This window comes from Garra rufa, chromosome 14 (genome assembly GCF_049309525.1).
Source record: "Garra rufa chromosome 14, GarRuf1.0, whole genome shotgun sequence".
In the NCBI taxonomy this organism is placed as follows: Eukaryota; Metazoa; Chordata; class Actinopteri; order Cypriniformes; family Cyprinidae; genus Garra; species Garra rufa.
In genome coordinates this window covers 41,289,650-41,305,353 of record NC_133374.1, presented here as the reverse complement: position 1 = coordinate 41,305,353, position 15,704 = coordinate 41,289,650, and the positions used below count along the sequence as shown (strand labels likewise).

Here is a 15,704-nt window from a genome sequence, read left to right as displayed (position 1 = left end):
TCAAGCTATCCTAACAGGAGTGGAGCGGCAGTTTTAAGCATATTTCATAAATGAACCTCCCAAAGGTTTGGAAACTCCTAGAAAAGTGGGATTTTGGATAATATTGGCATGAATCGTTTTTCATTTGTGATTATTTTGCACTGATAAGGGAGAACACAAACTACGAAAACATATTTTATTACATAAACAACATTTTTGGATTCATCAAAATATCTACCATTTGCAGCTATTACAGATCTGCATAATCTGGGCATCTGAGCTCTCAGTTTATTCAAAAATTGACTTGATATATTATTCCAAGCCTCCTGAAGGATTGCCCAAAGATGATTCACACTATGCTGATATCGTCCAAAACCACACTTTGCCAGGGGTGTTTCCAAACATTTGGAGGGCAATGTAAGTCTTAAATAAGATATTTGTAAAAGAACTCTGATCAAAATTAGAGAAAACTTACAGATACTTCGTAGTTATTGGTATTAATCTACCCTATTTAACTGGCAGCATTCCTCCAATTTTCACTGAGATTGCAGGATGACGCTAATGCTGCCTTTTATGTGCTATCGGAAATTTCCATTTATAAAATTGTGATTACGATCTTGTCTTATTCAAGTGCTTTAATGTTGGAAAGAATAAATAGTAGCATTCCAATTAGATGAGACTCTAAAGGTCATCTAATTGCATTTAATATAAATTTAAACTATAATATATTTTCATGTAGTTTCAATTTACATGTAATTGTGAGTCTGAAAACATTACATTCAATTCACACCTAAGTATATTCTTTCTTTTTTCTCCACAAGATTGGTATTGTCAGAGAGAATCTGAAGTACAAATAAAAGCATAAAAAGGACTTTACAAAGATTATTCATGAAAGTGGTATACAGTCAATGATACTTTCTAAACATTAACAACAAAAAGTCTAGCAGAACATTGAATTATGTCAATAAAATATTTCCTGATATCATCAAAGATAATTAAGTTGTTTCATTTTCCATTTTAGAAATGGACTACAGCAATACTACACAGACGGAACCAAAAAACAGCATGAATGTCAACAGCGTGTTCACACAGCAGATTCTGCCTGTACTCTACACCATCATCTGTGCTTGTGCTTTCATTCTCAACGGACTCGCCGCTTGGATATTCTTCAGAGTTCCCAGCTCCTCAGGCTTAGTAGTTTACCTAAAAAACATAATGGTGGCAGACATTCTAATGTTGTTTACCTACCCGTGGCGTATAGTGGCCGACCTCGGTTACGGTGGCTTGCAGTTGAAGATGATAGTTTGCCGCTACACAGCTGTGCTTTTCTACCTCAGCATGTACACAGGAATAACCTTCATGAGCCTCATCAGTTTGGAACGCTACTTCATAATTGTGTGCAGCACCTCCTGCGTGTCTTCTTTTCTGCAGCGTGTTTCGGTAGCGAGAGCTCTTGCAGTGCTAACTTGGGGCATCATGATGTTGTTCCTGCTGCCGAATGCCATATTAACCAACCAGCCCATACCTGAGGTTTTCTCCTGCATGGCCATGAAAAGCGACTTGGGTCAACGCTGGCACGAATTTTCATCCCACTTTAGTGTTGCCGTATTCTGGGTGGCGTTCCTGCTGATGGTGTTTTGCTACACCTCCATTGCCTGTCACGTGTACCGCTCTTACAAACGCATGCAGCAGAACAGCAGCGAGGCCAGGCGACAGTCAAATCGAAGCATCTTTAGCTTGCTGGCTGTGTTTGTCTTCTGCTTTGTTCCCTACCACGTTTGCCGCGTGCCCTACACAATTAGCCAAAAGCACAAGGATTATTTTAGCAACCACAACAACTTATTTATAAACCAGGCCAAAGATGCTACACAATTCCTATCTGCTCTTAATGTGTGTCTAGATCCTATCATCTACGTTTTCATGTGCAGAACATTCAGAGAGTCGCTTTTACAGAAGATGTCTTCGTTAAACTGCAAAAACAGGAGGCCTTCAAGTAGTCCCTGTATTCAGAATCAGCAATCTGTTGAGACTGAACAACAAAGTAAAACAAGCATTAGCCATTTTTAAGATGGGAAAGATATTTAGATTTGAAACCGCATACCAAGCTGTGGTTTCCTTGCATGCGGAAATTAGACTAAATGAAAGAAGGTCACAACAAACTATAGTTCTATGGTGAACCTTTAACATCCATAGAATTTGTATATTACACAATAGGTACTTTATAGTGGAAAAAAGTTTTTTAATGTTCTTCACAATAAGAAAAATAGCTTCATTTTTTTTTAGAACTGTTCACTGAAAGGTTCACCAGGGAACCAAAAATGATTCTTCAATGCAGAAACAGCAGTTACATTTTATTTGTTAAGAGTAAAAGATTTAAAATGAGGTGAGGGTGAGAAAATTATGTCAGAATTCATATTTATAGGTGAACTTTCCAGTTTAGGGTTGACTTTTCTTCAGTTAATAGTTTTGAGAGTTTGAGTTTTGTGTACTTCCTTCTATGGAATATAAACGGTGACACTTTGAAGACTATTGAAGACTATTTTCGCACATTAAAGGTGAATTAGAACTGAGGGTGTCAATTAAACTCTTTAATTCACAGAAAATCTTTCAGTTCTAAAAATAAAATATGATTACAGGATGACAGCGTCAATGTAGGAGATATACTGTATATCTGGACATGAGATCAGTGCTGTTGGTTGTAGTTCATATGAATTTTAGAATTTAGAACGTCACCAAGGCTTGCCCCAGTTGGCCTGACTGTGGCAAAAAAAAAGCCAAAAAACAAATCTTAACTGCTTATCTCAAAAACATAGCTACCTTCGGCCAATGAATTTTGAGCACCTATTAGACAGGGCTAATGAGGCCGATCAGAATGTAACTCGATCTGACCTGTTCAATGAATAAAACTGGCCACTAGATGGCATTAATGAGTTTTATACCTCTGCGACCACGTGGTTATTTACACATCCACATACTCTTTATATCATTTGATAGATCTCCTCATACTGAGCAACTTTTACAAACACATATCGATATATGTACAGTTACAAAAACTTTAACTGTTGCCTTATAACCATTTACATTCTTGCTAAATAAAACATAACTCCTTTTTACGCATGTGCTTAAAGGCCTTTAAGTGATTAAAGTGAAATAATAGGTATATTTTTCCTTTTAAATGTTTTTCTCTGTTCATTGTGTTATTGTTTGTACAGCACTTTGGTCAACATTGTTGTTTTATTCAGTGCTTTAGAAATAAATTTGAAAATTGACTTAATGTTGACTGTTTGATGCAATACTTTGTTTATTTACTCTGTAAATGAAATTCTCCTGACTCAGGTACTTTATAAGGGGTCATCGGATGCCCATTTTCCACAAGTTCATACTTTAGGGTCTTAAAGTCTATAATATACTTTGGTTAAAAATTCTCAATAGTAGTGTTAAAAAACACCCTTGTCAAATCATTTAGCGGCGAAACTTGCCAACAAGCACATTATTAAGAAAGGTCTCAACAACTTAATAACTCATGCCAATCGATTATCGTAGGAGTGGCCTCCGTCTGTGTTTCGTCACACCGACAAGAAGCTGAGAATAACCTGATTTTAAAAATGGGATATTACTTTTAAAGATTAAAAAAAAACACTGGGTGGATTTCTGTCATTGTAAGGTGTTTGTGTACATAAACTACCAACACACATTAATGTTCAAACAATATGTAAAAGTTAGTTTTGCATCCGATGACCCTTCAAATTAGTTATATATGCGCTACAGCTAAGAACCTAGCATTAATCTCTCAAAGCTATTATGATCCTGCTCATATTTCTTTCTAAATCAAAAGCAAAGTCTTAAAAGAAAGTTAGTGAATATAGCGCTCTCCACCCTCAATACCATGACTGAGCAAGACCCTTGAGCAAGGCACCAAACCCCCAACTTCTCCCTGGCAGGAATAGCAGTGTCAGGCAATTATTTAAAAAAAAATTTTGAAACAAATAATAATCAGCATATTATCAGCAGAATAATCAAAATAATGACCAAATAATTTAAAATATAGAGAAGAGCTCTGCTAAAACATGACTAATCCATACAGTACTCACTTGAACCCTCCCCCCCCAAAAAAAAATAAATAAACAAAAACAAAACAAAACAAAAAAAAACGAAGTATGAAGTACCCTATTTTATATTTAAAATCGTGTTCATATTAGCCTCATTATATTTTGGCATGTTGAAATGATGATTTGACGTGGTGTTTCACGAAAAATGATAATATACCCATCACACTCATTGTCTATGGAAATGCTAGTTAGCGCAGTGCTGTTTGATGCTGCGACGAATGCAAATAATTAGAAATGGACTGTTATTATCATGCCTATCAGCAAAGACAATGTGAGAATCAATATCTGTCATAATGACATTGCAGAAAAGATAGACACCACCAACAGAGAATCATGTTTAGTGATGCCCAAGTGCCTTTGGCAGGTAAAGGAATGATTGTGTAAAGCATTCTCTAAAAGAGACTGTCATACTGTGTCAATAGATGGCAGTGGCACATCTGACACCAGATAGTTAAAATACAGGATGATGTTAATACAGGCTACAAAACTACTGTATGCCCCTTTGTGGATTTTTTTAATTACTGGCGTTCTTTTCTAAAAAGGCCTATTATCATGCCTGCCAGAATAAAAGGGACCCTGATTGATTATGGTGTTATTACAGAAATGCAGCAATAGGCTATTAGTTTTAAAACTAAATTCTGTTCACCTTTGTTAGAAAAAAAATAAAATAAAATTCTACACTATGCTTTCATTACATGTTTGTCACGTGAAACAAGGGAGGTCTGGGTCCAAAAGCAGGTTAGTGAATATTTATTAACAAAACACAAATAAACATAAACCAAAAAGGCCAACACGGCACAATCAAACATTAACTCAAAACTTAAACTGAACAAAACAAGAAACACGGTCAAGAGCAAAGATCTAATATCCAAAATACACAGAAACAAACCATACAGAAAACAATGCAGCCAGAAAGAGTAGTGGGAAATGAGAGTTCTTATAGAAAAGTCCAAATGGTGAACAGCTGTGAGTGAATCAGTGTTAATGACAAAACAGACGTGAATACTTAGGAAGTGCTGTGCAGGGAAGGGAAAACAGCGACCTCAGGTGGCTGAGGGAAGCCCCACAGCCCAGATCGTGACAATGTTGCAATCATCTTTAGCTCAGTGAGTTTCATTACCATTTGTTTTCATGCAACATCATCTGTACTGTTAAAAGTAGCCTACTATCTCAGTGTAAAATTAATCTTTAGAATGATTAATTATGTACACTTTGTTTCTTTTTGTGAATGAGAATATAGAAAATCTACAAAATAGTCATGTTTAAAAAAGAAAGAAGCAACTAAATGTAGAACTTGCCTAGATGAAATTATATAGACAGGGCAAGTGGGAAGTGGCCTGGCAGCAAATTTGGCCCGCTGCCCTCCAATTTTTTATTATTATTATTATTATTTAATATTGTTGTTGTTATTGTTTTTGTTGCCGCTGTTACGGTTTAACTGGTTACCGTGTCATCTGGTGACCAAACTTCCTGATTCAGGTCCTCCGCGCCAGATGTGATGGACGGAACGCTGCAGATTCGCTGATTCTGAAAGCACAAACTGACGTGATGTTAAACTGTCTAATAAACACACACTTGCTCATTACATGTTTTTGATATTCTTGTAAAGATGACAAATTATTGGCATGATTGGCCGTAGCGGCTGAAATACGTAAAATAATCAAATATATCTTTTTGGCGCGGGTTTCCCCTGCTGAAAAAAAAACAGCTAAAACCAGCTTAGGCTGGTTGGCTGGTATTAGCTGGTTGAAGCTGGTTTAAGCTGGAAGTAGCTGGTTTTAGCTGGTCTCCCAGCCTGGTCAGGCTGGTTTAAGCTGGTGGTTTTCTGGCCAAAACCCCTCTAAAACCAGCCTGGCGACCAGCTATGACCAGCTAAAACCAGGCTGGTTGACCAGCTAAAACCAGCCAACCAGCCTAGGCTGGTTTTAGCTGTTTTTTTTTTCACCAGGGTCGAACACGCGCTAAAAATTGTCGCCCTGTGAAGCGACAGGTTTTAATGAGCAACAGGTTTTAATGTTTTAATGAATTAACTGTTTTAATGAATGAACGCACTGAACTACCGAGCTGCTTTAATTAATTCAATCATGGATTTTTGGATTCAAGTCAGAATTTTATTCTGGGCGTGATATGCAGCTGGCTAAATCAAAGAAATGTTCCTGTTTTAACTTTTGACCTGTGTTTACTGTTATGAAAACGAATATTATAATATTACAATTTATGGTTTATGATGTGTGTACTGTGGTTTCATTAGAAAACGCTATCGTTAAACTATTTACTATAGTAAAAACATGATACATTTTCTTTAGAGACAAGCTCATTTAATTAATATAAAACTTGACCTTATTTCCACGTTGTTTTCAGGTAGGCTATAAATACTTTGGGAACATGTGACTTGATTTTTTTGCTTGTAGTGAATGAAATGTAAATTCTAATTGTATACTTATAAATGTTACTTTGTAAACGTGTTAAATTGTGATTTGCTGTTTTTTTTAAGTAAACAGTATATAAAATATAGCCTTTTCTGTAGACAACAAGCTGCATGTAAATGCTTGGGTAAATGTATTAAGCCCATGTACCGCTTAAGTCCACTTTCAGGTTTAAAGTCAAATAAAAAAGGGAAAAACATATTTTATGCAAATTATGATTTTAGCCAATTCAGTGATTTGTTAATTCCCTGACTTTTTTTTTATTGTATACAAATCACATTTGGCAATGTTGAGTAAGCCCCACTTATGTAAAAATTCACTAAATTCACTTTTTTTAAAGATAGGCTTAAATGGTACAGAGCCACAAAACGCATGCTTACTACAGTCAACACAAGCTTCTCTTGAATGAAAAAAAAAAAAAGTGGCCACAATTACAAATTACTATGATGCTTAGTCCACAATATATTTAAGGTTCATGCATGTCTTTGTAAAGTTATTTCCAGTTAAAAAGGTGCTTACAATTACTTGTCACTAGAAAATCTCATTTGATTATAACAAATGTCATGTCGATTTAAGTCACTTTCCAAAGTATTTATACAAGAAAAACGGAAAAAACGTGTAAATAACGTAATTTTTTATAAATTTATCAAACGAGACATTAGCTAGTCTCTGAAGAAAATGTACCATGTTTTTACTATAGTAAATAATTTAACGACCGTGTTTGTAATTAAACCACAGTAACATAAGCCTCAAATTTACAGTTATCTGGGACTCCATGAAATGTACTTTAACATCACAAACCATAAATTGTAATATAGGCTACTTTTTATATAATACTAATTTTCATAACAGTAAACACAGGTCACAAGTTAACACGGGCACATTTCTTTGATTCATCCAGCTGCATATCCAGTGTTGGGCATCTACCTTTAAAAAAGTAATTAGTTATAGTTACTAGTTACTTCTCACAAATAGTAACTGAGTTACATCATTATAAAAGTAATCACCAGGCAAAGTAACTATTGCGTTACTTTAATATATCTACACTAATCTACACTATTTTAATGTTGTTGTGGGAACAAAGTGAGAGACAACTATCAAATTCAACAGATTATTATAAATATTATCATTACTATAGTGAAACAATAAAGCACAATAGATGGTTTAGAACTTTAAATATCACCTGCGTTATTAGCCACTAATTTTGTGGCGGCATGTGATGATGTGAGGTGCTTCAGTGGATAAGATTACTTATCACCGACGAAGAGACTCTTTTCCTGGGCATAAGTTGCACGTTACATAAATATTTTTGCCTTTCACCTACTCGAGTGCTTATAATTCCAGTTTGCAAAAGCTACCTTTGAACTTGTAGGACTTGCCATGGTTGTGATGTTGTGGATGTTGGTGTATGCGCCTGACCGTGCGCGTTCTTGTGTGTGAACTCCCGCACTAATCTGCCTCTGATTGGCAAACAGTGGAAATTTACTCAATATAAGTCAATCACCGCGTTCTCAGTTACACCACGTTTACAGACACATCAATCATCATCACTGGTTATGTGTCCCACCCCGAACGCACACAAACACACACACCCCGCAGAGAAAGAGATGGCTGAGAGAGACGCTGCTCGCATGAAAACCGCTTCAGTGTTCTCAGTTATAGTAACGCGCATTTTATTGTCAGTAACGGTAACGGCATTGTAACGGGGGAAAAAGTAATTTGTTTGATTACTCGTTACTGAAAAAAGTATCGCCGTTAGTAACGCCGTTTATTTATAGCCCCATTATTCCCATCACTGTGCATATCCCGCCGAGAGTACAATTTTGACTTGTATCCAAAATCCACAGCTGAATTAAAGCAGCTTGGTAGCCCAGTGAGTTTGTTACTGTCGCTTCATAGAGTGACTATTTTTAGTACGTGTTCGAGACCCGTGCCAAACAGACTTTTTTGTTTATTTTCCGTATTTCAGCCGCTATGGGCGAACCTAACAATAATTTGTCATCTTTACAAGAATATCAAAAACATATAATGAGCAAGGGTGCATTTATTAGACAGCTTAATATCACGTCAGTTTGTGCTTTCAAACTCGGCGAATCTTCAGCGTTAGGTCCATCATGTCTGGTGCGGAGTACCTGAATCAGGAAGTTGGTCACCAGATGACACGGTAACCAGTTAAACCGTAACACCGGCCTAATGTACTAAATTGGTTATTTCGGAATTAGCCATTCAATAATAAAACTAATAAATCATAAATTGGTTAGTCTTGATTGGCAACACATTTTGCCTCATGCACACTTCACCAAAAGGACTCGAAATTCTAGATTGGAGTAGAAGTGCCCAGGTGGAGCAGAGAGACAAAACTGTTCTGTTTAGGACCTAAAGTGCAGGTCAGTTACATCTGTAAATAGACTGTTGTTTTGTCTTTGTTTACTTAAGCATGAAACTGCTAGCAAATGTTAGCAATAGCAGTCAATTACTGCACAATTAACAAAATATCAGAATTGCAATTATAAAGCGTAGGGATTTAGCAGACAAATATTCATATCATTTTAAAACAGGTTTAGGGAGCTAAGGCATACTGTCACGATTGCCAACCTTGTTGCTTATGAACTGGAGTGAGCACTCCAGCCCGGACTCTGTTTCTCACATCATGGACTCCATTTCCCATAATCCCTCATGTCACAGATCACACAACCAACCACTTCCTGTTCACAGTCGATCACTTTCTGTCAACACACTATTTAAACATCCTAGACACACACACACCTTGCAAAGTCTTGTTCTGCCACTTCTGACAATTCTGAGCGTTTTTCCCGGTTTGTTTTCCCGTTGCCGATCTGTCTGTTTCTGTTATTTTGATTGTCTGTCGCCTGCCTTTCGACCCTTGCTTTTTTTGCTGGATTTACTCTGTTTGATCGCCGCCTGCCTCGACCATTCTGCCTGAACTCTGTTTCTGATTCTGGATTGTCTATATTTCCCTGTATGCTGGTTATCCACCTGGACTGTACGACTTTGATTATTGAACTTAATAAAGCTGCGTTTGGATTCTCAACCCGTTTTCTCCCATTGTTACACATACAACACAACCCTTATGAAAAATAACTGTGGTTTTACTAAACATACAACCAAAAACCATGTTTACTATAGTTAGGCTAATCAATGGTGAGCAATGGTTTTGCTACACTATATTTCACCGTTTCACCAAAAACTTACTTACTTGATTATACTAACGTGAATTAATCTGCCCAAAAAACATGGTTACTATGTTTACCATAGGCCCAATAATACCATGGTTAATTTACCTTAGGGCATGATAATGCAAAAACAAGATTTTTTAAATAAAGATATATTCAAGATGTAGCTAATTTTTAACTCATTTTTACATTAAGACCAGCTAAAACAATAACACAATAGCACATGGTCCTAATGTAGTGGCGCTATTTTTTCCGTTGTCCTTTTTCTCTATCAAATGTTTTAGTAATCATCATAAATGATATATCATTAAAAGCGTAGAGGCTTAAGAATCATCCCTTTAGCGGCGGTGTCAAGTGTCATATTACAAAATGCTTTATGGTCTTTTAGAATCACAACTTTTTACAATCTTGACAAAAATATATCATTTCAGAAAACAGCTTAAACCAGCTAAGACTAGCCAACCAGCCTAGGCTGGTTTTTAGCTGTTTCTTTTTTTTTCAGCAGGGAGAAACCTCATTTTTTTCATATCAACTTTAAATTTGGAACATAACTTATTTAGGCTTCAATTTGATATCCGATTTAGGATAAAACATGTTTAAATATGTATTTTATATAAAATATAATAACAGTAAATTTACAGTAAATTTAAACTTCCATTTTGCTGATACTTTATTTTGCTTTTTAAATTCCACTTCTGCAATAATATGCTGATTGGGTAACACTTTCTATGAAGCCTGTATTTATAATACATTATAAGGGTATTCTTAAGGCGTTATAATAAATTTATAATGCATTATAAAAAACCTTATAATATGTTGTATCATCTTATAAGTATTCATAAGAACTGTTTTAATGTATTATAATGTTTTACTTATTTGTGGTTATAGCTTTTAAGAGTATGATTACCTACTCCATAGTTATAACGTATTATAAGTCTCATATCTTGCCATGTATCTCATGTTGTCATAGTTATGTCAGTTTATGTCTTTGGTTTCTCCCATTGTCTCCCCCTGTGGATCTGTGTCATTTTGGTTTAGCCCCATCATCTGTGTCATCACCGTCACCTGTGTTTAGTAATTAGTCTGTCTTTATAAGTCTGTTTGGTTCTTGAGTTCAATGTCGGTCTTTAATCGTTCTATGTGTTCGTGTGTGGATGTTCCTGCTTGTTCCTGCCTGTTATTCTAAGTATATATTAAAAGATAGTGTTTATTGTAATCTTGTTTCTCGTCTCGTCCGTCCAGCACGTCACCTTATTACACATGTCACTTTACTTAAAGCATACAAAGACCATTTATAAGTAATAATAATAATATTTCTCAAAGAGTCATAAGATCAGGGGCCTCATTTATAAAACTTTCTTACGCACTGATTTGATCTTAGAGTGTTCGTACGAACAAATCCACGCCAAAGTACAGATTTATAAAAACCGTCTTTGACGTGGAAAAGTACTTATCTCCACGTCAGATTCCAGCTTGGCGTACGACCGTTTCCTTGTGGTAATGCCTGGTATTGCAGATAGTTCAGCCTCACTATAATTTGATTTCTTGCGCTCCTTTTTACTTGCCATTGTCACAGAGTTTTTTCTTTAGGAATGAGCTCATTTTATATGTTAATTAATTAAGCAGGGGCGTTTCGACGGCGGAACATTCAGCTGCACACAATTCCACGATCATTTGTGAATTATAACCGAATGACTGGCGTACGCATGGATTTTGTGGTACGTTCGTTTTCTCTGAATCGCTCTTACGATCAAATCAGAAAAGTTCTTAGATAAAATCAAGGATGGTTTCTACGCAAGTCTTTATAAATGAGGCCCCAGGTATCAGATGAGATAAATGTGTTTGTATTTGTTTTATCAGTTTGATTATTTTGATGGTACCCTTTAGACAGCTTTTGATAAATAACTCTGCAACTGCATGTCAGCTAACAGTAATTATTATTAGTAGTATGCAAAATATATGCTAACACTGTATTTTGATGGTTCCCCAAATGACAAACTGATTACAAATAACTTTGCAAGTACATGAACCTTCTATCTAGCCTAACCTTAACCTAAGTCTACTACTACTCTAAGGAATGTTAGTTGACATGTAGTTGGAAAGTTGCTTATAGTCAGTAGAATAAGGGGACCATCAAAATAAAACATAATATAAATGTGAACAATAAATGTAATATGATATAGTCCATTAAAAATTTGATAGATTAAATGGCATCCATTGTGTGTTATAAATAATCATAATCTTCAAAGTTATAACCTCAAATACTCAAGTATTACAATGTATTATAATTGTTGTTATGAGTATTAATGAGATGATATAACATATTATAAGTTGTATTATAATGCATTATGCATTCATTATAATGCCTTAGAAATACCCTCATAATGTATTATAAATAGGGGCTTCATAGAAAGTGTTACCGCTGATGGTCTTCTTAAGAAAGAGACCAACCTCAGATCTGTATTACAAAGTGTTCATGAATTACAACAAGCTTGGATAGTGCACTTCCATGCCTATTTAAAAAAATTGGGGGCAGTTAAGGGGTTAAATCTTTTAAAAATAAATGTAGGCCTATACTATGTGCAAACAAAGTACAGTGGGGTGGTTGTTTTGTAACAAGGTGGAGATGTGTTAATGAAAAAGTGACAGATACAAGAAAATTTGTTAAAAAAGTAAACACACACGAGAGACAGAGAGATTAAAAGAGACTAAAGATAACTTTTAATTATTTTACCCAGTTGATTCAAACTTTTTTATGTGATGATGATGATAATGATGATGAACATATAAAAAATAATGTTGTCTGTGGTTTCATTTGGTGTGGGTGCGTGGGATGGCCTGGATAATTGTGAGATTTCCCGTCCCTGTGTGTTGACCAGTCTCTAAAACTCACTACTAGTATTAATGTAATGTACATAAAACTCAGAGACTGTCATACTGATCTGTTACTCTCAAAGTAAAATTTATCTTTAGACTGAAACTTAATGTCACTATGTTTCTTATTTGTGGATAAGAAAATAGAAAATCTACAAAGTAGTCATGAAGTTAAAAAAGAAAGAAGCAAAAAATGCAGAACTTGCCTGGATGAAATCAAATGGATGTGTGTTCCCTGCTGAAAACAACAACAACAACAACAACAACAAAAACAAAAACAGCTAAAACCAGCCCAGGCTGGTTTGCTGGTATTAGCTGGTCATAGCTGGTCAGCAGGCTTGTTTTAGAGGGGCTTTGGCAAATAAATTACATATTACAATAATATAATTACAGTATACATAAATGATATTATACAACTACTACAATCCTTAATGAACTGCAATACCCAGATTGGTCGTTAGATGGCGCATTGGAAAGGAAAAAGAAAAGAAAGGAGGTGACGTGAGGCCAAGTATGGAGACCCAAACTAGGAATTAGTGCTCTGCATTTAAGCCACACTGTAAAAAATTTCCCGTGAATTTTACAGTAAAATGCTGGCAGCAGGGTCGCCAGCCGGTTACTGTAATATATACAGCAGCATTGCTGTAATTTAATTTACAGCATCATCCTGTATTTCTTGATTACAGCAAATAACTGTATTTTTTTTACATTGCTGTGTGGGTTTTTTTTTACAGTAAACTACTTTAATTTGTGTATTCTTTATTTGCAGTATTTATATTCCAGATTGCTGATTATTAATGACTAGCAATTTAAACAATTTATTAACAGCATAAGCTTTAAACAATATATAGCTGCATAAAATGTGGTATAGTATGAAACTCAGTGCACCTATTATTTAATAAAAACTAAAATAATAATAATTTGACACATCTTAATCTTGAAAAACAGGTCCAATTTTATTTAACATATAACTCTCAAATTTCCATGAAAGAAATGTCATAGAACATTGTATGTAGTATTATATCGACTTCCAAAATAAACTGGGCATGAACATATAACAAAAACATAACGAAGTTAACAAAGTTTAACCAATATTTAGCGAAAGTTTAACCAACATCAAGTTAACTAACATGATCATAATTAAATGGTTCTAAATACCACAAAGACAGTGATGCATTTTCACAACTTCATGAACAGTCCAACATGGCCAAACAACAAGGCCCCAAGTGAGTCCAACAACTTCTGATCAAAAAAGGAGAACAGTTCAGCTCCAGATGCTCCCCTCTCCCAGGATGCAAAGAGTGGCTAAAAAATATAGAAAAGAACAAGAAGGGTAATACATTAGCTATTTTACAAAACAATGATACAGTCAGACACAGACAGAGGGATGACAGAAACAGTCAAAGGCAAAGAGAGTGATGATTGTTACAGTTAGATCAGTATAATTTTTTATTTTCTTTCACAAAAAAAAGTTGTGTATGCTCATCAAGGCTGCATTTCTTTAAACAAAACAGTAAAATCATGAAAGATTATTAAAATTTAAATTAAGTTTTATATTTTACTATACTTTCAAATATAGATGCAAAGCTGAATGTTCAGCATCATTACACCAGTGTTACATGATCTTTCAGAGATCATTCTCATTTATTATCAATATCCTGATTTATTGTCAATGTTATTGTCAATGTTGTCAGTGTATGTTTTGGAGCCTGTGAAACTTCTTTGATGAATAAGTTTAAAAGAACAGCAGTTATTTAAAAGATAAATTTGATCTAAAAAATAAGTCTTTACAATCACTTTCAATGTAACACACTTGTTGGATAAAAGTTAAAAAATATTAAATGAAAGAATCCTGAAAAGGTATTGAAAAGTATCACAGGTTATTCAAAATATTAAGCAGCACAACTGCTTCTAACATTGATAATAAGTGAGCATATACAATGATTTCTAAAGGATCATGTGACACTGGAGTAATTAGAAGACTAGAGCATTGATGCTGAAAATTCAGAAATAAATTACATTTTAAAGTATATTAAAATGGATAAAACATTTTAAATTGGAATAATATTTCACAACATTTTTTTCTGTATTTTTGATCAATTAAATGCAGCCTTGATGAGTAGAAGATTATTATTTCAAAAACATAAATCTTATTTCAAAAGCAAACTTCTGAACGCTAGTGTAGATAATAAAAGAACATAATAAAAGGAAAAAGAAGATCTTGGTGTATGTGTACTTACATGTCAGTAATTCTGCTGAAAATCTTGGGTTCATTTCTGCTGCTTTCTCCTGTGCCCTGTCGTTTTAGATGGGTCTTTTCCTTTCACCTTCTTTGTTTTTCTCTCAGGATAAATATCAACAAAACAGTCAGGAAGCAGACAATATGTAATTCACATTAGTTTTAGCTTTTGTACATCTGAATTATTCACCCTAAAAAACTTTTCTGGAGTTTAAAAACATTTAATATCTACATGTAAAATGCAGGTACTCAAGATTGTTAGAATGCAACCATTACCTTTGAATGAACTCCAAAGCTCCGTCTGTCTCGTCCTGGTAACGTTAGCCCAGAATATGTAATATGCTGCGAACAAGCCAGACAGGACAATGGGCTGGATTAACTCATTCTTCAAATCAAAGTTAGCAGAAAGCATTAACATTACATTCAAACAATCAGCGAATAAGCAAGTTATCAAAGGTCCTAGTACATCTCACTGCTTACGTTAACCGCTTTAACAGCTCAGTTTAGATATAAGGCCGGGGAATGTGTAAAATCCTGAGACTTCGAACACACAACCCTTGGGTTACAAGTCAGACTCCCTAACCGTTAGGCCACGGCTGATGCAAATTTGGGCATTGGGCACAAGGAGGTAGCAGTTCAGGATTTGACCCTTGTGTGCAAAGGAGCAGTTGAACACCACACAATTTTTTTTTTTTTTTTCTCGTTATGTTAGACTATGTGGTGGGGAAGAAACCACGATTCTCCTCCAGTGGTTACAGAGTCCATGGTGAGTTTACTACATAGCCAGAATTCTGTAGTTTTTTGATCTCTTCATTGTATGTAGCTGCCTTTATGGGATCCTTTGCCAGTCGTCGCTCTGTGCTTCTCAAGTTGGGCATGACGG

At 35.2% G+C, this 15,704-nt stretch overlaps 1 protein-coding gene across 1 annotated transcript; it reads left to right on the top strand.

Moving 5' to 3' along the window:
• The first annotated feature begins 902 nt into the window (after positions 1–902).
• Positions 903–2,047, top strand: LOC141284181 (P2Y purinoceptor 14-like). Its single transcript, XM_073817192.1, has one exon. The coding sequence runs from the start codon at positions 1,003–1,005 to the stop codon at positions 2,044–2,046; it is 1,044 nt and encodes a 347-aa protein (XP_073673293.1). The 5' UTR covers positions 903–1,002; the 3' UTR covers position 2,047.
• Positions 2,048–15,704: the final 13,657 nt, after the last annotated feature.